At 37.9% G+C, this 22,752-nt stretch overlaps 1 protein-coding gene across 18 annotated transcripts in view; it reads left to right on the top strand.

Annotated features, from left to right (window-relative positions):
- Positions 1 to 22,752, top strand: part of MSRA (methionine sulfoxide reductase A) — an 813,898-nt gene that overhangs the window by 355,433 nt on the left and 435,713 nt on the right. For 15 of the 18 annotated variants that reach the window (XM_064272636.1, XM_064272626.1, XM_064272634.1 and 12 more), the window contains one exon: positions 9,783 to 9,902. The exons of the other annotated variants lie outside the window; for them this stretch is intronic. In XM_064272636.1, the coding sequence (XP_064128706.1) occupies positions 9,783 to 9,902 (120 nt within the window). The remainder of the gene's footprint in view (positions 1 to 9,782; positions 9,903 to 22,752) is intronic. 18 annotated transcript variants of the gene reach the window in all.

Here is a 22,752-nt window from a genome sequence, read left to right as displayed (position 1 = left end):
CCTTACTACATACTCCCATTTACTCTCCCGCCAATGAGTCACCCGCTCCCTCCTTCCAGTCTCTCATTTCATGACAGTTTCTAACCTTCTCTACCCACCCATCTCCCCTCCAGACAGGAGTTGCCAACACAGTCTCAAGGGTCCACCTGATACAAATACCTCACTCCTCATCAGCATCTCTCTCCAACCCATTGTCCAGTCCATTCCATGTCTGATGAGTTGTCTTCGGGCATGGTTCCTGTCCTGGGCCAACAGAAGGTTTGGGGACCATGACCGCCGGGATTCTTCTAGTCTCAGCCAGACCATTAAGTCTGGTCTTTTTATGAGAATTTGGGGTCTGCATCCTACTGATCTCCTGCTCCCTCAGGGGTTCTCTGTTGTGCTCCCTGTCAGGGCAGTCATCAGTTGTGGCCGGGCACCATCTAGTTCTTCTGATCTCAGGATGATGTAAGTCTCTAGTTCATGTGGCCCTTTCTATCTCTTGGGCTCGTAATTATCTTGTGACCTTGGTGTTCTTCATTCTCCTTTGATCCAGGTGGGTTGAGACCAATGGATGCATCTTAGATGGCCGCTTGTTAGCATTTAAGACCCCAGACGCCACAGTTCAAAGTGGGTTGCAGAATGTTTCCTTAATAGAATTTATTTTACCAATTGACTTAGATGTCCCCTTAAGCCATAGTCCCCAAACCCTGGCCCTTGCTCCACTGACCTTCGAAGCATTCAGTTTTTCCAGGAAACTTCCTTGCTTTTGGTCCAGTCCAATTGAGCTGACCTTCCGTGTATTGAGTATTGTCCTTCCCTTCACCTAAAGGAGTTCTTATCTACTATCTAATCAGTAAATAACCCTCCCTCCCCCCCTCATAACCACAAAAGAATGTGTTCTTCTCAGTTTAAACTATTTCTCAAGATCTTATAATAGTGGTCTTATACAATATTTGTCCTTTTGCCTCTGACTAATTTCACTCAGCATAATGCCTTCCAGGTTCCTCCATGTTATGAAATGTTTCACAGATTCATCACTGTTCTTTATCGATGCATAGTATTCTATTGTGTAAATATACCATAATTTATTTATCCATTCATCCATTGATGGACACCTTGGTTGCTTCCAGCTTTTTGCTATTGTAAACAGAGCTGCAATAGACATGGGTGTAGACATATCTGTTTGTGTAAAGGCTCTTATTTCCCTAGGATATATTCCAAGGAGTAGGATTTCTGGGTTGTATGGTAGTTCTATTCCTAACTTTTTAAGGAAAGACCAGATAGATTTCCAAAGTGGTTGTACCATTTTACATTCTCACCAGCAGTGTATAAGAGTTCCAATCTCTCCGCAGCCTCTCCAACATTTATTATTTTGTGTTTTTTGGATTAATGCCAGCCTTGTTGGAATGAGATGGAATCTCATCGTAGTTTTAATTTGCATTTCTCTAATGGCTAATGATCAAGAGCATTTTCTCATGTATCTGTTAGCTGCCTGAATATCTTCTTTAGAGAAGTGCGTGTTCACATCCTTTGCCCAGTTTTTAATTGGGTTGTTTGTCTTTTTGTAGTTGAGCTTTAACAGAATCATATAGATTTTAAAGATCAGGCTCTGGTCGGAGATGTCATAGCTGAAAATTCTTTCCCAGTCTGTAGGTGGTCTTTTTACTCTTTGGTGAAGTCCTTAGATGAGCATAGGTGTTTGATTTTTAGGAGCTCCCAGTTATCTGGTTTCTCTTCGTCATTTTTGGTAATGTTTTGTATTCTGTTTATGCCTTGTATTAGGGCTCCTAACATTGTCCCTATTTTTTCTTCCATGATCTTTATTGTTTTAGTCTTTATGTTTAGGTTTTTGATCCACTTGGAGTTAGTTTTTGTGCATGGTGTGAGATATGGGTCCTGTTTCATTTTTTTGCAAATGGATATCCAGCACCATTTGTTAAAAAGACTATCTTTTCCCCAATTAACTGACACTGGGCCTTTGTCAAATATCAGCTGTTCATATGTGGATGGATTTATATCTGGGTTCTCAATTCTGTTCCATTGGTCTATGTGCCTATTGTTGTACCAGTGCTAGGCTGTTTTGACTACTGTGGCTGTATAATAGGTTCTAAAATCAGGTAGAGTGAGGCCTCCCACTTTCTTCTTCTTTTTCAGTAATGCTTTACTTATCCGAGGCTTCTTTACCTTCCATATGAAGTTGGTGATTTGTTTCTCCATCACATTAAAAAATGTCATTGGAATTTGGATCGGAAGTGCATAGTATGTATAGATGGCTTTTGGTAGAATAGACATTTTTACTATGTTAAGTCTTCCTATTCATGAGCAAGGTATGTTTTTCTGCTTAAGTAGGTCCTTTTTAGTTTCTTGCAGTAGTACTTTGTAGTTTTCTTTGTATAGGTCTTTTACGTCTTTGGTAAGATTTATTCCTAAGTATTTTATCTTCTCGGGGGCTACTGTGAATGGTATTGATTTGGTGATTTCCTCTTCGATGTTCTTTTTTTCGATGTAGAGGAATCCAACTGATTTTTGTATGTTTATCTTGTAACCCGAGACTCTGCCAAACTCTTCTATTAGTTTCAGTAGTTTTCTGGAGGATTCCTTAGGGTTTTCTGTGTATAAGATCATGTTATCTGCAAATAGAGATGATTTTACTTCTTCCTTGCCAATCCGGATGCCCTTTATTTCTTTGTCTAGCCTAATTGCTCTGGCTAGGACCTCTAGCACAGTGTTGAATAAGAGCGGTGATAAAAGGCCATCCTTGTCTGGTTCCCGTTCTCAAGGGAAATGCTTTCAGGCTCTCTTCATTTAGAGTGTTGTTGGCTGTTGGCTTTGTATAGATGCCCTTTATTATGTTGAGGAATTTTCCTTCAATACATATTTTGCTGAGAGTTTGTATCATAAATGGGTGTTGGACTTTGTCAAATGCCTTTTCTGCATCAATTGATAAGATCATGTGGTTTTTGTCTTTTGTTTTATGTATACGGTGGATTACATTAATGGTTTTTCTAATATTAAACCAGCCTTGCGTACCTGGTATAAATCCCACTTGGTCGTGGTGGATTATTTTTTTGATATGTTGTTGAATTCTATTAGCTAGAATTTTGTTGAGGATTTTTGCATCTATGTTCACGAGGGATATAGGTCTGTAATTTTCTTTTTTTGTGATGTCTTTACCTGGTTTTGGTATCAGGGATATGGTGGCTTCATAGAACGAGTTAGGTAGTATTCCATCATCTTTTATGCTTTGAAATACCTTTAGTAGTAGTGGTGTTAACTCTTCTCTGAAGGTTGGGTAGAACTCTGCATTAAAGCCATCCGGGCCAGGGCTTTTTTTTTTTTGTTGGGAGTTTTTTGATTACCGCTTTGATCTCTTTTTTTGTTATGGGTCTATTTAGTTGTTCTACTTCTGATTGTGTTAGTTTAGGTAGGTAGTCTTTTTCTAGGAGTTCATCCATTTCTTCTAGGTTTTCCAATTTGTTAGAGTATAATTTTTCATAATAATCTGATATGATTCTTTTAATTTCAGTTGGGTCTGTTGTGATGTGGCCCATCCCGTTTCTTATTCCTGTTATTTGTTTCCTTTCCTGTATTTCTTTAGTCAGTCTGGCCAATGATTTATCAATTTTGTTAATTTTTTCAAAGAACCAGCTTTTGGCTTTGTTAATTCTTTCAATTGTTTTTCTGTTCTCTAATTCGTTTAGTTCAGCTCTAATTTTTATTATTTGTTTTCTTCTGGTGCCTGATGGATTCTTTTGTTGCTCAGTTTCTATTTGTTCAAGTTGTCGGGACAGTTCTCTGATTTTGGCTCTTTCTTCTTTTTGTATGTGTGCATTTATCGATATAAATTGACCTCTGAGCACTGCTTTTGCTGTGTCCCAGAGGTTTTGATAGGAACTGTTTTCATTCTCGTTGCATTCTATGAATTTCTTTGTTCGCTCCTTAATGTCTTCTATAACCCAGTCTTTTTTCAGGAGGGTATTGTTCAGTTTCCAAGTATTTGATTTCTTTTCCCTAATTTTTCTGTTATTGATTTCCACTTTTATGGCCTTATGGTCTGAGAAGATGCTTTGTAATATTTTGATGTTTTGGATTCTGCAAAGGTTTTATGACCTAATATGTGGTCTATTCTAGAGAATGTTCCATGTGCGCTAGAAAAAAAAGTATACTTTGCAGCTGTTGGGTGGAGTGTTCTGTATAAGTCTACAAGGTCAAGTTGGTTGATTGTAGCAATTAGGATTTCCGTGTCTCTATTGAGCTTCTTACTGAATGTCCTGTCCTTCTCCGGAAGTGGTGTGTTGAAGTCTCCTACTATAATTGTGGAGGTGTCTATCTCACTTTTCAGTTCTGTTAAACTTTGTTTTATGTATCTTGCAGCCCTGTCATTGGGTGCATAAATATTTAATATGGCTATATTTTCCTGGTCAATTGTCCCTTTAATCGTTATGTAGTGTCCTTCTTTATCCTTTGTGGTGGATTTAAGTCTAAAGTCTATTTTGTCAGAAATTAATATTGCTACTCCTCTTCTTTTTTGCTTATTGTTTGCTTGATATATTTTTTTCCATCCTTTGAGTTTTAGTTTGTTTGTGTCTCTAAGTCTAAGGTGTGTCTCTTGTAGGCAGCATATAGACGGATTGTGTTTCTTTATCCAGTCTGAGACTCTCTGTCTCTTTATTGGTGCGTTTAGTCCATTTACATTCAGCGTAATTATAGATAAGTATGTGTTTAGTGTTGTCATTTTGATGCCTTTTTATGTGTGTTGTTGACAATTTCATTTTTCCGCTTACTTTTTTGTGCTGTGACGGTTTTCTTTGTAAATTGTGTGTTCCTCATTTTCATAGTATTTGACTTTATGTTTGCTGAGTCGTTATGTTTTTCTTGGTTTTTATTTTGAGTTATGGAGTTGTTATACCTCTTTGTATTTACCCCTATTTTTCTAAGTAAAAACCTAACTTGTGTTGTCCTATATCGCCTTGTATCCCTCTCCATATGGCAGTTTTATGCCACCTGTATTTAGTCCCTCTTTTTGATTATTGTGATCTTTTACATAATGAGTTCAATGATTCCCTGTTTTCAGTGTTTTTTTCTTTTTAAAATTAATCTTAATTTGTTTTTGTGGTTTCCCTATTTGAGTTGATATCAGGATGCTCTGCTCTGTGACTGTGTGTTGTGCTGGTATCTGATATTATTGGTTTTCTCACCAAAGAATTTCCTTTAGTATTTCTTGTAGCTTTGGTTTGGTTTTTGCAAATTCTCTAAGCTTGTGTTTGTCTGTAAATATTTTAATTTCGCTTTCATATTTTAGAGAGAGTTTTGCTGGATATATGATCCTTGGCTGGCAGTTTTTCTCCTTCAGTGTTCTATATATGTCATCCCATTGCCTTCTTGCCTGCATGGTTTCTGCTGAGTAGTCTGAACTTATTCTTATTGATTCTCCTTTGTAGGAGACCTTTCTTTTATCTCTGGCTGCTTTTAAAATTTTCTCTTTATCTTTGGTTTTGGCAAGTGTGATGATAATATGTCTTGGTGATTTTCTTTTTTGATCAGTCTTAAATGGGGTTCGATGAGCATCTTGGATAGATATCCATTCATCTTTCATGATGTCAGGGAAGTTTTCTGCCAACAGATCTTCAATTATTCTGTGTTTTCTGATATCCCTCGCTGTTGTGGGACTCCAATCACACGCAAGTTATTCTTCTTGGTAGAGTCCCACATGATTCTTAGGGTTTCTTCATTTTTTTTAATTCTTTTATCCGATTTTTTTTCAGCTATATTGATGTCAATTCCCTGATCCTCCAGATTTCCCACTCTGCATTCCAACTGCTCGAGTCTGCTCCTCTGACTTCCTATTGCGTTGTCTAATCCTGTAATTTTATTGTTAATCTTTTGAATTTCTGAATGCTGTCTCTGTATGGATTCTTGCAACTTACTAATTTTTCCACTATGTTCTTGAATGGTCTTTTTGAGTTCTTCAACTGCTTTATCAGTGTGTTCCTTGGCTTTTTCTGTAGATTGGCTTATTTCATTTCTGAGGTCATCCCTGATGTCTTGAAGCATTCTGTAAATTACTTTTTATATTCTGTATCTGGCAATTCCAGGATTGTATCTTCATTTAGGAAAAATTTTGATTCTTTAGTTTGGGGATTTGGAGAAGCAATCATGGTCAGCTTTTTTATGTGGTTTGATGTTGACTGCTGTCTCCGAGCCATCACTGAGATATTGTAGTGATTTATTCTATATTTGCTCACTGAGTCTTATCTTGTTTTGTGTTCTTTCAATATATGTAGATGGACTACTAGATTGCACTGTCTTGAGTGTTGTAGCCCTTGACTCACTTATGTCCTATTACCAGCTGGTTTGGGCTGTTACTAGATATATAAGCCTGAGGCCATTCACTATTCTTGAGTAGAATCTGATTTCGGGTCACCAAGTGTGTGGTGCAGACTGTCACCTATCCACCTCTAGAAGTAGTGGTGATAGTTGTGTGCACCAGATTCTAGTAGCAGCAGGGGTTCACCCTCCGGTGGGGCAGGATGCTGACAGGCTTCCCCCAAGTGCCAGTGAGGTAGGTGTGTCTCTATTCCTAAAACACTTTGGTAGGTGGGCTCTGCAGCTGTACCTTAGGCCCCCAATGTAAGTACCTCTACATATTGGTAGGTGTCACCCTCCTTAGACCCCTAAGGCAGGAGGCTAGGTGGTCTGGGGGGAGCTTCAGCCGTCAGTTCCCTGTTGTGGGTCAGTGAGGGCTCTGTTGAATACACAGAGATATCAGACCTAGGAAAGTTGTCTTACCAGTAATCTGCTAAAACAATTGCAGTCAGATCCCTATCAGAAATGTCTTTGCATTATAATAGCCTCCTTGTTCCCTGTGGGGATGAAAGCCCAAGACTGTGGATCACATATGCTTGGCTGGAGCTGGTTCTGTGTTTTTAGTCCAATTAGGGAAGGATTTTTGGTCCCCGGGTTTTTTGTAGCTGATTCTCTCAGATCAGGAGAATGGATTAGGAAAAGACCAAAAAAAGAAAGGAAAGAAAAAAAAAAACCCGCAGCCCAGTTATCTCTCTGGCTCAGGAAATTCCAATGTTAATGAAGCCACCTGGGAAGGGGAGGGGAGGGTTCAGATACATAGGAGAGAGTAGCACCCCAGAATGTAGACAAAGTTACTTATCTTGCTTGGGATGACTGTTTTATCTGAGATTCCCGAGGAGCGCGTTGACTGTGTGCGCTGGCTGAGTAGAGATTGCGTCCCGTGTTTGCGCTGTCTCAGAAGCCGCGGTTAGTTCCTCCGCTCCCATTCCAAAGCCCAGCGCCAAGGTTCCCCAGCAGGGACGCCGCACTCCCAGCTCCAAAACCAGTCGCTGCCTCCCAGTGACTTCTCCTCCTGTCAGCTGCGTTGCTGCGCTGCCTGCGTGCACTGGCTGGGCTTCCCCTGAGGTCAGTTCAGGGGGCTAGGGCTTCGCCCCGTGTTTGCGCCATCCCAGGATGTCCTGCTCAGCTCCCCTGTGCCCAGTCCAGCGCAAGGGTTTTCTGACTGGGACGCTGGCTCCAGGTTCCGAAAACAGTCGCTGCTTCCCCATGGTTGTTCGTTCTCAGTCTCTGTCACTCAGGTCAACTCTTTAGATCTGTGTTTGATGGTCAGGGTTCGTAGATTGTCATGTATGTGATCGATTCACTTGTTCTTCTGAGTCTTTGTTGCAAGAGGGATCTGAGGTAGCTTCTACCTAGTCAGCCATCTTGGCCCCGCCTCTATTGGCCAGTTTTTATAGAAGTGGACTGGCAGTTCCTTCTTACTAGTCTACCTTAGCGTGGAAGCTCCAGTGAAACCTGTCCACTCTGGGTGACCCTGCTGGTATTTGAAATACTGGTGGCATAGCTTCCAGCATCATGGCCACTCTCAAGCTATCACGGTATGACAAATTGAGAGACGCATGAGGATTTTTAAGGTAATTCAACTGTATTACGGAAAAATTTGAAATCCGAAAAAAAATTCATACATTCTTATCACTATGATACAGTCATGGTTATAATATTAACATATTTCTTCCCAGTCTTTATTTGTATGAATATTTTTTATAGTTATAATAGAAACATGCATATAATTGTATTTTTTTTCTTTTTCATTTAGTCTTAGGTAATTATGATACTATCAAAAATATTATCTCTTTTGACCAGTATCACAGCAGTAATTATTTTTACTGTATTAAATTTCATCATTTGGTTCTATTATATTTTCAATTGTTCATCTATATTTGATTAATAGATTTCCCCTCATATTTGAGTAAACAGAATACTTTCATAGTATATAAGTTTATGCACAATTGCTTTTTGGTTATTGTTGCTTTGAATTTTTAAAGCAATATATTAATGTGTCAAGAATTCGGTAAACTGCCTAATTTTTCTTGCAGCTCTGTTGCTGAACCTAGCAAACCTAGTGATTGTATGAAGAAGAGGCAAATATTAATTTACCAACTATTATTCCACCCAAGATTTTATTTACTCATGAATAAATAAAGCCATATAAAACCTGAGTGAGGTGATAATTTTGCTTACATCTGGAGATTGGCCACAGAATAGGAGCTTTCCCGGGCAGTTCAGAAACTTAGCATAGAAATCAGAGGTTCCTTGAAGCCTACTTTTCAGACAAAGATTAGACAGGCCTAAAAAACAATAATACATGTGAGGTACGTATTTCTTAGTTCAATCAAATATACATGACCAAATGGGCAATTCCTGCCCAGAAACAACATAAGAAGGCAGGAAGGGACAGGAACTGGATGAATGGGCACAGAGAACCCAGGGTGGAAAGGGGAAGAGTGCTGTCACATTGTGGGGATTGCAGCCAATGTCGCAAAACAATATGTAAATAAATTTTGGGACGAGAAACGAACTTGAGCTGTAAACTTTCAACAAAAACAGAATAAAATTAAAAAGAAAAAAGGAATCAGAGGTTCTTTATCTGTAGCCCTGGGATAGATCTCTAGGGGTTGAAGAACACCCTGAAATGAAATGCAACATTTTTGTGTGTGTAAGTATGTACATTCTTGAAAGGTGAATATTCAAAGTAATCCAATAACTACTGGTAAACACACAATGTTTGCTAATAGAATGGAATGCTGTGTTTGTGAGTTTATTGTCAGTTTGTTGTTGTTTCCTCCTCCTCTCCCTTTCTCCTTGTCTCATTCTCTTTTTTTCATTATATTCAGTAATAGAACTCAGAAAAATAATTTTTTTGGTGAGCAGTGATTTGTCACATGAAGTTGTATAATGACTCCAACAAAAATTTAAAAACCAAACTATAACATGTATGGGAAGTTGTCCTTTGCTTCAATCTGTATTGAGTCTGGAATTTTTCCATTAAAATCGGTAATTTAGTGCTACTCCTCTTTATTAAAATATTTTTTTAAAGCGTGATCAGGAAGTTGATAATTACATAAATGTATACTAATACAGGTTATTGTATTTTGACAAGTCCGTAATCAATCAAGTGTGGAAATCATTCATGAAATACCAAGTTACCATTGTATTATGTTAATTTGGAAAGGTGTTGTAGATTTATTAACTTCATCAAAATTTGAGGCTTTCTACGTTTTTGTGCATCTAAAGCAAAGAGATATTTTATGCAAATAACATTAAATAAAATTATTTTTAAATGTTAAAAACCCCTCCTTTAAAAGATAGATTTTAGTCATTATTGATTATCAGATGACAGGAACAGCTTCTTTTCTAGCCTAACAGGTAATCTAATTTGCACTGACCACTTTGTTTTTGACAAAGGATTAACCAATGTTTTATTTTATCCTTAGGAATGGGGTGTTTTTGGGGAGCTGAAAGGAAATTCTGGATCCTGAAAGGAGTATATTCCACTCAAGTTGGCTATGCAGGGGGCTATACTTCCAATCCCACTTATCAGGAAGTCTGTTCAGGTAGGAGGAATTTGCTTTGTCAGATAACTAGGAGGAACAAGTGAGGGCTTTTCCCTGCTGGTGGGTGACAGGGTCCTGAAAATAGAAATACATTTTTTTTGTGTTTCTTCAGTCTTTTTTTTCCCATTTCTGTACGTATGCTTTTTGGTCTCTCACTTTATGCTTTTAGAAAATAATAAACTTTCCATAGAATGTGCCATTCAGCTTTTGCTATAGACAACTCTTCAAAAACTTAGTGACTTTAAATAACTGTTTATGAACTTAAAGTTCTTGGGTCAGCAATATAGGCTGGGCTCAGCTTGGCAGTTCGTTTGGTCTCTCCTGGGCTCACGCATGTCGTTACAGTCAACTGGTAAGTTGCCTTGGGGTTGGTTGGTATAGAATGGCTTCACTTATATGCCTGGCAATTGGTATTGGCTGTTGGTTGGTGCTGGCTATTGTCTGGAGTCATGGGGATAACTGGGCCTTATGTCTTCAGCAGGCTGGCCTGGGCTAATTCACATTGTGGTGGTTGCAGAGGTACCAGGAACACCAAGAGAGAACAACCCCATTCTGCTAGCAATTTCCAAGTCTGTGTTATATTTAGTATTGTTCCATTAGACAAAGCAAGTTACGTGATTTAGCCCAGAGTCATTGTGGGAGGGGCTCCCCAAAGGCATGGTTACAGGTGTGAAGGAATTGGGGACCACTATTTAATCAATCGGAAACCCTGGTGGCATAGTGGTTAAGTGCCACTGGTGCTAAGCAAAAGATTGGCAGTTCGAATCCACCAGGGCTCCTTGGAAACCATATGGGGCAGTTCTACTCTGTCCTATAGGGTCGCTATGAGTCGGAATCGACTCGATGGCAATGGGTTTGGTATTTCAACAATCAAAAGAAGCCCTGGTTGCACAGTGCTTAAGCGCCCAGCTACTAACTAAAAGGTTGGCGGTTTGAACCCACCAGCCGTTCCACATGAAATAGATGTGGCAGTCTGCTTCTGTAAAGATTTACAACTTCGAAAACCCTATGGGACAGTTCTACTCTCTCCTATAGGGTAGCTGTGAGTTGGAATCAACTCAGTGAGAATAGGTTTTTTGTTTTTTTTTTAATGGGTTTTCAACAATCTACCACATGGGAAGCACATGTCATATACCAGACGTATTTTTTTGGAGGGAAAAACATTAAAAGCCATGATGTAATGTAGGGGTTGGCAAACTATGTCCCACAGCTCAAATCCAGCCTGCTGCCTATTTCTGTAAATAAAGTTTTATTGAAACCCATACATGTTCATTTGTTTATGTATCATCTGTGGCTACATTTTTTGGGTGGCTACTTTCATGCTACAATGGCAGAGCTGAGTGGTTGTGACAGAGATTGTATGGCCTGCAAGCCTAAAATATATACTGTCTGGCTCTTTACAGAAAAAAAAACTGACAGTCTCTGCTCTAGGCTACTGGGAATATGCAAATTATTTCATGGCTTGAAATTCTAGCTTGAATACAAGATTACCTCTCTGGATTTGTATTTTAAGACTCTGGCCCTCAAGGATTTCCTTTACTTTCTTTCCCGCCATCTCAGGAAGCATTTAAAAACAAAAGAATATTTTTGAATATTTCTAAATGTAAACATTGAAAAATATATATTTTTATTCACCATTTTAAGATTTACTAACCCCATCAAAGTTAAGAATTCTTAATGGGGAGAGTTGATCCATATGTATAATCTACTATATTGACATAAATGGTATTTAAAAGTTATGTAGACAAATTTTATTTTTTGGACATAAAGGTATGAATTAGTATATTTGTGGCAGACCCTCTGAGCTCTCTGACGTACTGTGAGTGTAGGTGGAGGAGGAGTTGGAACATGGGAATTTCTCGAATAATAAGCGTGTTGATTTGATTGCTACAATATAAAATTTAAGTTTGAAATGAAATTTGAGCTGTGCAACAATGGAAGTATAAAAATATGTATGCTCTAGTTTTTTTTGCCTGTGAAGAAGAACTGAAATATTCTAATTGGGTTGAGAATGTGCAATATTGAGCAAATACCTTAATGTTTCACTTTTTTTTTTTGCTTGTTTCAAAATTAAGCCAGTGTTTATGCAGAACTATAAATAGAGAGGTTCAGATGAACCCTGAAGATTGCTCAGGTGTTTCCTCTCAAGTCTCAGGAATGGAAATGAATTGGTCCGTTCCTGGAATTTCAGACATGACTAAATAACCTAAGAGTAAAAGGTTGCTAAAAAAATTTCCAGATATCTACTGCTTATACTATTATTCTGTAAAAAAAAAATTATTCTGTACTAAGAAAATATTAATAGTCAATTAGAATATTGTGACTACTTGTTTGCTCAGACTCTTTTCGATTCATTTCTTCTCCTTAACAATGTTGTTGTTGTTGTGTACCTTTGAGTTGATTCTGACTCTGACTCTATGAGAGAACTGCCCCATAGGGTTTTCTAAACTATAATCTTTATAGAGTTTAAAAAAAAAAAAGAAAAAATTCCTTGGAAACTCTAAGGGGCAGTTCTATTCTATCCTGTAGGGTCACTATGAGTTGGAATCGACTCGACGGCAGTGGGTTTTTTAATCTTTATAGAAGCAGATTGACAGGTCTTTTCTCCTTCAGAGAAGCTGGTGGGTTCGAGCCATCGACTTTTTGGTTAGCCGCTGAGTGCTTAACCGTTGCACCACTAGGGCTCCTTTCCTTAAGAATAACAATATATTTGCCATTTGTTGAACTCCTACTATGTGCCAGAGACTCTAATAAGCAGTCTTTGAGTCTTTGAACTTTCCCATTTGATCTAACAATTCTCATGGGTTTTTTTATCCTAGTTTCTGTATTTACAGAGTGAGTGTTGAGGCTCAGAGAGGATAAATAACTTACCCGAGGTCACACAGAGCAGGGATCCAACCTTATTTTCTCTCAGCACAAAGTTTATTCCCTTGACCATGATGATAAATCACACAACTGTCATCGTGTTTCAGGTTTTTTGCATCATCTATTCACATTTCCATCCAGGCCACATATTCACCTTCATAGCTATATTGGTGTGCTTAGTGATTACTGTAAGGAAAATACTAAGCAATTTTTTAATTTTTTTGTCTTTCTGATGTCTAGAAGAAAAAAAGGACAAGACCCTTTTAAGAAAAAGTTCTTTTTAACAGCTGGTGTGTTAGAGACCTATAGCAATGGTGAAGTACAGAAACCACAGGGGCTGGTAAAGAGGCCTCTAGTTGATATGAATACTACCTGCTAAGTTAGCAGTTGCATTGTGAAGCATAGTTGTCATGGAAACCTGTTCTGGATTGGAAAAAGATAGTTGTGGGATCTTACCCAGACAGAGACAGAGAGGTGATTTCTTTCTCCAGGCTTTTGTTCTATTCATGAAAGGTGGGGGGTGGGGGGGCAGGAAGGCAGACAGAAGCTGTGATAGAAAGGTCCCTGTGGCACAGAATTGTAGAGACTTCAGATTCCTGGAAATAGTAGGAAAGGAGAAAAAATAAGATCCCTAGCTAGAGAGTAATTATGGTGAACAACTAATTAAAGAGTTTTTTTTTTTTTTCAATTGTGCTTTAGGTGAAAATTTACAGCTCAAGTTAATTTCTCATACAAAAATTTATATACACATTATTATGTGATCCTAGTTGCAATCCCTATAATGTGACAGCACACTACCCGTTCGTATCCTGGGTTTCCCCTGTCCATTCAACCAGCTCCTACCACTTTCTGCCTTCTCATCCCTCCTGCAGGCAGGAGTTGCCCATTTAGTCTCGTGTATCTACTTGAACTAAGAAGCACACTTTTCACAACTATTATTTTATGTTGTATATAGTCTAGTCTAATCTTTGTCTGAAGAGTTAGCTTCAGGAATGGTTTTAGCTCTGGGTTAACTTCTGGGGTTCCTGTAATCTCAGTCAGACCATTAAGTCAGGTCTTTTTACTAGAATTTGTGTTCTGTACCACAATTTTTTCCTGCTCCGTCAGGGACTCTCTGTTCTGTTCCCTGTTAGGGCGGTGCTTGGTGGTAGCTGGCCACCATATAGTTCTTCTGGTCTCACGCTGATAGAGTGTCTAGTTTATGTGGACCTTTTGTCCCTCAGGCTAATATTTTCCTAGTGTCTTTGGTGTTCTTCATTTTCCTTTGCTCAGGTGGGCTGGGATCAATTGAGGGATCTTAGACGGCCCCTCTCAAGCTTTTAAGACCCCAGATGCCACTCACCAAAGTGGGATGAGAACATTTTCTTAATAAACTTTGTTATGCCAATCGACCTAGATGTCCCCTGAAACCATGGTCCCTAGACCCCCACCCCTACTTCCCTGTACCTTGAAATGTTTGGTTCAGGAAACTTCTTAGCTTTTGATTTAGTCCAGTTGTAATGACTTCCCCTGTATTGTGTATTGTCCTTCCCTTCTTGTCTATTATATAGTTAGCAAATTCCCCTCTCCCTCCCTCCCCACCCTAGTAACCACCAAAGAATGTTTTCTTCTGTGTTTAAACCTTTTCTTGAGTTCTTGTAATAGTGGTCTCATATAATATTTGTCCTTTTGTGACTGACTAATTTCATGCAGCATAATGCCTTCCAGATTCATCCAAATTATGAGATGTTTCACAGATTGATCATTGTTCTTTATTGTTGTATAGTATTCCATTGTGTGTATATACCATAATTTGTGTATCGATTTGTCTGTTGATGGGCAGCTAGGTTGTTTCCATCTTTTTGCTATTATGAACAGTGCTGCAATGCACATGGGTGTGCGTATATCTATTTATGTGACAGCTCTCATTTCTCTAGGTTATATTCCAAGGAGTGGAATTGCTGGTCACATGGTACATCTGGAAGCCCTGCTGGTGTAGTGGCTAAGTGCTACAGCTGCTAAACAAAAGATCTGTAGTTCAAATTTGCCAGGTGCTCCTTGGAAACTCTAGGGGGCAGTTCTACTCTGTCCTATAGGGTCACTATGAGCTATTTCTAGCTTCTTAAGGAAGTGCCAAATTGATTTCCAAAGTGATTGTACCATTTTACATTGCCACCAGCAGTGTGTAAGTATTCCAGTCTCTCCACAACCTCTCCAACATTTATTATTTTTGTTCTTTGGATTAATGGTAGCCTTGTTGTAGTGAGATAGAATCTCATTGTAATTTTGATTTACATTTCTCTAATGGCTAATGATCATGAGCATTTCCTCATGTATCTGTTAGCCAACTGAATGTCTTCTTTGGTGAAGTGCCTGCTCATATCCTTTGCCCATTTTCTAACTGGGTTAATTGTCTTTTTGTTGTTGGGGCTTTGTAGTATCTTATAGATTTTAGAAATTAGACCCTGATTGCATATGTTGTAGCCAACAATTTTTTCTGAGTCGGTAGGTTGTCTTTTTACTCTTTTGATGAACATAAGTGTTTGATTTTTTGGAGCTCCAAGTTATCTAGATTCTCTTCTGGTGTTTGTGCATTGTTAGCTATGGTTTATATTCTGTTTTTGCCATTTATTAGGGCTCCTAGCATTGTCCCTACTTTTCTTCCATGATCTTTATTGTTTTAGATTTTATATTTATGTCTTTGATCCATTTTGAGTTAGTTTTTGTGCACAGTGTGAGATATGGGTCTTGTTTCATTTCTTTGCAGATGGATATCCAGTTAGGCCAGCACCATTTGTTAAAGAGACTGTCTTTTCCCCCATTTAACAAGCTTTGGGCCTTTGTGAAATATGAGCTGCTTATAGGTGGTTAAATTTATGTCTGGATTCTCAATTCTGTTACACTGGTTTATGTATCTGTTGTTATACCAGTACGAGGCTGTTTTGACTACCGTGGCAATATAATAGGCTCTAAAATCAGGTAGTGTGAGGCCTCACACTTTGTTTTTCTTCAGCAGTGCTTTACTTATCTGGGGCTACTTCCCTTTTCATGTGAAGTTAGTGATTTGTTTCTCTATCTTGTTAAAAAATGTTGTTTGAATTTGGATCAGGATTGCATTGTATCTGTAGATCACTTTGGGTAGAATTGATATGTTCACAATGTTGAGTCGTCCTATCCATGAGCAAGGTGTCTTCTTCCACTTATGGAGGCCTCTTTTGGTGTCTTGCAGTAGTGTCTTGTAGTTTTCTTTGTATAGGTCTTTTACATCTCTGGTTAGATTTATTCCTAAGTATTTTATCTTCTTAGGGGCTATTGTAAATGGTATTGATTTGGTGATTTCCTCTTCAAAGTTCTCTTTGTTGGTGTAGAGGAATCCAACTGATTTTTGTATGTTTATCTTGTATCCTGATGCATTGCTGAACTCTTCTATCAGTTCCAGTAGTTAGTTTTCTTGTAAATTCTTTGGGGTTTTCTGTGTATGAGTCATCTGCAAATAGGGATACTTTTACTTCTTCCTTACTAATTTTTATGCCCTTTATTTCTTTTTCTTGCCTTATTGCTCTGGCTGGGACATCCAGCACTATGATGAATAAGAGTGGTGATAAAGGGCATCCTTTTGTGGTTCCCATTCTCAAGGGGAATGCTTTCAGACGCTTTCCATTTAGGATGATGTTAGCTCTTGGCTTTGTATAAATGCCCTTTATTATGCTGAGGAATTTCCCTTCTATTCCTACTTTGCTGGAAGTTTTCATCATGAATAGATATTAACCAAAAAAACACATTGTTGTCAAGTAGATTCTGACTCACAGCGACCCTACAGGACAGAGTAGAACTGCTCCATAGGGTTGAATGGGTGTTGGAGTTTGTTAAATGCTTTTTCTGACCAGTTGATAAGATCGTGTGGTTTTTATCTTTTGTCTTGTTTATGTTATGGTGGATTACACTGATTATTTTTCTAATGTTGAACCACCCCTGCATACCTGGTATGAATTCCACTTTGTCATGGTGAATTTTTTTTCGACATGTTGTTGAATTTTTTTGGCTAGAATTTTGTTAAGGATTTTTACATCTAAGTCCATGAAGGGTATTGGTTTGTAATTTTCTTTTTTTGTGCTGTCTACCTGGTTTTGGTATCAGGGTTATGCTGGCTTCATAGAACGAGTTTAGGAGTATTCCATATTTTTCTATGCTCTGAAATACCTTTAGTAATTCTCCAGTGAAGTTGTCAGTGCCAGGGCTTTTGTTGTTGTTGTTGTGAGTTTTTTTAATTATCTTTTCAATCTCTTCTTTTGTTATAGGTTTATTTATTGTTTTACCTCTGTGTTAGTTTAGGTAGGTAGTGTGTTTCTAGAAATTTGTCCGTTTCCTCTAGGTTTTCATATTTGTTAGAGTACAATTTTTCATACTATTCTGTTATGATTCTTTCAATTTCAATTGGGTCTGTTGTGATATGGCCCATCTCATTTCTTATTTGGGTTATATGCTTCCTCTCCTGGCTTTTTTTTTTTCTTTTTTTGTCAGTTTGGCTGATGGTTTATTGATTTCGTTGATCTTCTCAGAGAACCAGATTTCGGTGTTGTTAACTCTTTCAATTGTTTTTCTATTCTGTACTTCATTTAATTCTGCTAATTATTATTTGCTTTCTTCTGGTGCCTGAGGGTTTCTTTTGCTGCTCTCTTTCTATTTCTTCAAGTAGGAGGGTTAATTCTTTGATTTTGGCCCTTTCCTTCTTTTTGAATATGTGCATTTATGGCTATAAATTGACCTCTGAGCACTGCTTTTGCTATGTCCCAAAAGTTCTGGTAGGGTGGGTTTTCATTCTTATTTGATTCTGTGAATTTCTTTATTCCATCCTTGATTTCTTCTATAACCTAGTAGTTTTTGAGCAACGTGTTTTTCAGTTTCAATGTGTTTGATTTTTTTTCCCTTGCTTTTTCTGTTACTGGTTTCTACTTTAAGGCTTTATGGTCGGAAAAGATGCTTTGTAATATTTTGATGTTTTGAATTCTGTTAAGGCTTGCTTTGTGGCCTAATATGTTGTCTATTCTGGAGAATGTTCTGTATTCTTGGCTGCTGTTGGGTGAAGTGTTCTGCATATATCTATGAGATCGAGCTGTTTGTGGCATTTAGATCTTCCACGCCTTTATTGAGCTTCTTTCTGGATGTTCTTTCCTTCACCAAAAGTGATGTGTCGAAGTCTCCTACCATTATTGTGGAGCTGTCTATTTCCGTTTTCAATGCTGTGAGAGTTTGTTTTATGTATTTTGGAGCCGTGTCATTGGGTTGATAAACATTTATTGTGGTTATGTCCTCCTGTTGTATTGACCCTTTAATCATTATATAGCGTCCTTCCTTTCTGGTGGATTTCATTTTAAAGTCTATTTTGCCAGAGATAAATACTGCCATTCCTGCTCTCTTTTGATTGTTGTTTGGTTGATAAATTTTTTTCCACGCTTTGAGTTTTGGTTTGTTCGTGTTTTGAGTTTTTCTGTTCTCTTGTAGGCAGCATATAAATGGATTGTGTATTTTTAATCCTTTCTGCCACTGCCTGTCCTTGCCACTGTCTATCTCTTTATAAATGCATTTAGTCTATTTACATTGAGTGTAATTATTGATAGGTATGGTTTTAGTGCTGTTATTTTTATGTCCTTTTTTTTTGTATGTATTGTTGACAGTTTGTTTCAGTTTTCTTGCTGAGTCATTTTTCTTCATGTATTTTCTTTTCCTCTTTTTCATCATTGTTGATTTTATATTTGCTTAGCTTTGATTTATTTTTGTGACTTCCCTATCTGGGTTGATATCTGGTTGTTCTGTCCCCAGTTCTAGTCCTAGGTTGTTATCTGATGTTATTGTTTTTCTAACCAAAGGACTCCCTTTAGTATTTCTTGTAATTTTGGTTTGGTTTTACAAATTTCCTGAACTTCTGTTTATCTCAAGATGCCCTAATTTTGCCATCATATTTGAGAGACAGTTTTGCTGGATATACAATTCTTGGCTGGCAATTTTTTTCTTCCAGGGCTTTATATATGTCATCCCATTGCCTTCTTGCCTGCATAGTTTCTGCTGAGCAGTCAGAGTTTAGTCTCACTGACTGTCCTTTGTAGATGCCTTTTTGTTTATCCCTAGCTGCTCTTAAAATTCTCTCTTTATCCTTGGTTTTGGCAAGTGTGATTATAATATATCTTGGTGACTTTCTTTTGGGATCTGCCCTGTGTGGGATCAATGAGCCTCTTCGATAGATATCTTGTCATCTTTCATGATATCAGGGAAGTTGTCTGCCACCAAATCTTCAACAATTCTCTCTGTCTTTTCTGTATTCCCTCCCCCCTTCCCAGCTCTCATACTCCAGTGCCTTGTAGGCTATTATGCTTAATAGAGTCCCACATAATTTTTTTTTAATTTTTATTGTGTTTTAAGTGAAAGTTTACAGATCAAGTCAGTCTCTCATATAAAAATTTATATACACCTTGCTATATACTCCTAGTTGCTCTTCTCCTAATGAGATAACACACTCCCTCTCTTCACCCTGTATATCCATGTCCATTAAGCCATCTTCTCTCACCCTCTGCCTTCTCATCTCCCCTCCAGACAGGAGCTGCTCACATAGACTCATGTGTCTCACTTGATCCAAGGAGCTCACCACTCACCACTATCGTTTTCTATCTTATACTCCGGGCCAATCCCTGTCTGAAGAGTAGGATTTGGGAATGGCTCCTGTCTTGAGCTAACAGACGGACTGGGACCATGACCTCCAGAGTCCTTGTAGTCTCCGTCAGACCATTAAGTCTGGTCTTCTTATGAGAATTTGAGGTCTGTATCCCAGTCTGCTCCTTCAGGGATTCTGTACTGTGTTCCCTGTCAGGGCAGTCATCAGTTGTAGCCGGGCACCATCTAGTTCTTCTGGTCCCAGGCTGATGTAGTCTCTGGTTTATGTGGTCCTTTCTGTCTCTTGGGCTCATAATTACCTTGTGTCTTTGGTGTTCTTCATTCTCCTTTGCTCTAGGTCGGTTGAGACCAATTGATGCAGCTTAGATGTTCACTTGCTAGTTTTTAAGACCCTGGATGCCACTCTCCAAAGTGGAATGCAGAATGTTTTCTGGATAGATTTTATTATATCAATTGACTTAGATGTCCCCTGAAACCATGGTCCCCAAACCCCTGTCCCTGCTATGCTGGCCTTCAAAGCATTCTGTTTATTCAGGAAACTTCTGTGCTTTTGGTTTAGTCTAGTTGTGCTGACCTCCCCTGTATTGTGTGTTGCCTTTCCCTTCACCTAAAATAGTTCTTGTCTGCTATCTAATTAGTGAATACCCTTCTCCCTCCTTCCCCCACTCATAACCACCAAAGAATATTTTCTTCTCTGTGTAAAGTATTTCTTGAGTTCTTATAATAGTGGTCTTATACAATATTTGTCCTTTTTCAACTAACTTCACCCAGCAGAATGCATTCCAGACTCCTCCGTGTTATGAAATGTTTCATAGATTCATCATTGTTCTTTATTGATGCATAGTGTTCCATTGTGTGAATATACCATCTCATTTATTTGTAACTTATAATTATAATTTGTTTGTAAATTATTTAACCATTCATCCATCGATGGGCACCTTGGTTGCTTCCATCTTTTTGCTATTGTAAACAGTGCGGTAGTTAACATAGGTACACATGTATCTGTTCATGTAAAGGCTCTTATTTCTCTAGGATGTATTCCAAGGAGTGGTATTGCTTGATTGTGTGGTAATTCTGTTTCTAGCTTTTTAAGGAACCACCAAATCAATTCCCAAAGTGGTTGTAACATTTTACATTCCCACTGGCAGTGTATAAGTGTTCCAGTCTCTCTACAACCTCGCCAGCATTTATTTTTTTGTTTTTTGGATTAATGCCAGCCTCGTTTGAGTGAGATGGAATCTCATTATAGTTTTGATTTGCGTTTCTTTAATGACTAATGATCGTGAGCATTTCTTCATGTATCTGTTAGCTATCAGAATATCTTTTATAGTGAAGTACCTTTTTATGTCCTTTGCCCATTTTTTAGTTAGGTTATTTGTCTTTTTGTTGTGAGTTTTCACAGTGTCATGTAGATTTTAGACATCAGACGCTGATCAGAAATGTCATAGCTAAAAACTTTTTCCCAGTCTGTAGGTAATCTTTTTACTCTTTTGGTGAAGTCTTTGGATGAGCATACGTGTTTGATTTTTAGGAGCTCCCAGTTATCTAGTTTCTCTTCTGCTGTTTGTGCATTCTTAATAATGTTGTGTATACTGTTTATGCCATGTATTAGGGCTCCTAGCATTGTCCCTAGTTTTTCTTCCATGATCTTTGTTGTTTTAGATTTTATATTTAGGTCTTTGATCCATTTTGAGTTAGTTTTTGTGCATGGTATGAGGTATGGGGTCTTGTTTCATTTCTTTTGCAGAAGGATGTCTAGTTATGCTTAGCACCATTTTTAAACAGACTATCTCTTCCCCATTTAACTGACTTTGGGCCTTTGTCAAATACCAGGTGCTCATATGTGGATGGATTTGTCTAGATTTTCAGCTCTGTTCCACTTGTCTATGTATCTGTTGTTGTACCAGTATCAGTACTGTGGTGGTATAATAGATTGTAAAGTCAGGTAGTGTGAGGCCTCCCACTTTGTTCTTCTTTTTAGTAATGCTTTAGTTATCCGGGGCCTCTTTCCTTTCCATATGAAGTTTGTGATTTGTTTCTCCATCTCATTAAAAAAAATGTCATTGGAATTTGGATTGCAATTGCATTGTACGTATAGATCACTTTTGGTAGAATAGATATTTTTACAATGTTTAGTTTTCCTATCCATGAGGAAGGTATGTTTTTCCACTTACGTAGGTCTCTTTTGGTTTCTTGCACAAGTGTCTTGTAGTTTTCTTTGTATAGGTCTTTTACATCTCTGGTAAGGTTTATTCCTAAGTATTTTATCTTCTTGGGGGCTACTGTAAATGGTATTGATTTGGTGATTTCCTCTTCGATGTTCTTTTGGTTGGTGTAGAGGAATCCAGCTGATTTTTGTGGATTTATCTTGTATCCTTGTACTCTGCTGAACTCTTCTATTAGTTTCAGTAGTTTTCTTGAGGATTCCTTAAGGCTTTCTGTGTCTAAGATCGTGTCATCTGCAAATAGAGATATTCTTACTTCTTACCAATCTGGATGTCCTTTATTTCTTTATCTAGCCTAATTGCTCTGGTTAGGACTTGTACCACAATGCTGAGTAAGAGTGATAATAAAGGCCATCCTTGTCTGGTTCCCATTTTCAAGGGGAATGCTTTCAGACTGTCTCCATTTAGGATGATGTTGGCTGTTGGCTTTGTATAAATGCCTTTTTGTATGTTGAGGAATTTTCCTTCTATTCCTAATTTGCTGAGAGTTTTTATCATGAATGGATATTGGACTTTGTCAAATGTTTTTTCTGCATCAATTGATAAGACCATGTGATTCATTTGTTTTATTTATGTGATAAATTACATTAATTGTTTTTCTAATGTTGAATCATCTCTGCACACCTGGTATGAATCCCACTTGGTCATTGTGAATTTTTTTTTTTTTTTTGATATGTCGTTGAATTCTGTTGGCTAGAATTTTGTTGAGGATTTTTACATCTAAGTTCATGAGGGATATAGGTTTGTAATTTTCTTTTTTGTAGTGTCTTTACATGGTTTTGGTATCAGTAATATGCTGACTTCCTAGAATGAGCTCGGGAGTATTCTAACCTTTTCTATGCTCTGAAATACATTTAGTAATAGCAGTGCTAACTCTTCTCTGAAAGTTTATTAGAACTCTCCAGTTAAGCACTCCAAGCCAGGGCTTTTTTTTGGAGCTTTTAAATTACCTTTCAATCTCTTCTCTTTTTTTGGTTTAATTAGTTGTTCTACCTCTGTTTGTGTTAGTTTAGGTAAGTAGTGTGTTTCTAGAAATTCACCTATTTTATAGGTTTTCAAATTTGTTAGAGAACAATTTTTCTTAGTAATCTGATATGATTCTTTTAATTTCAGCT

Source organism: Loxodonta africana, chromosome 19, assembly GCF_030014295.1.
Source record: "Loxodonta africana isolate mLoxAfr1 chromosome 19, mLoxAfr1.hap2, whole genome shotgun sequence".
Taxonomy (NCBI): Eukaryota; Metazoa; Chordata; class Mammalia; order Proboscidea; family Elephantidae; genus Loxodonta; species Loxodonta africana.
The sequence above is the reverse complement of the archived record's forward strand: the minus strand, read 5'-3'. Positions and strand labels throughout refer to the sequence as shown.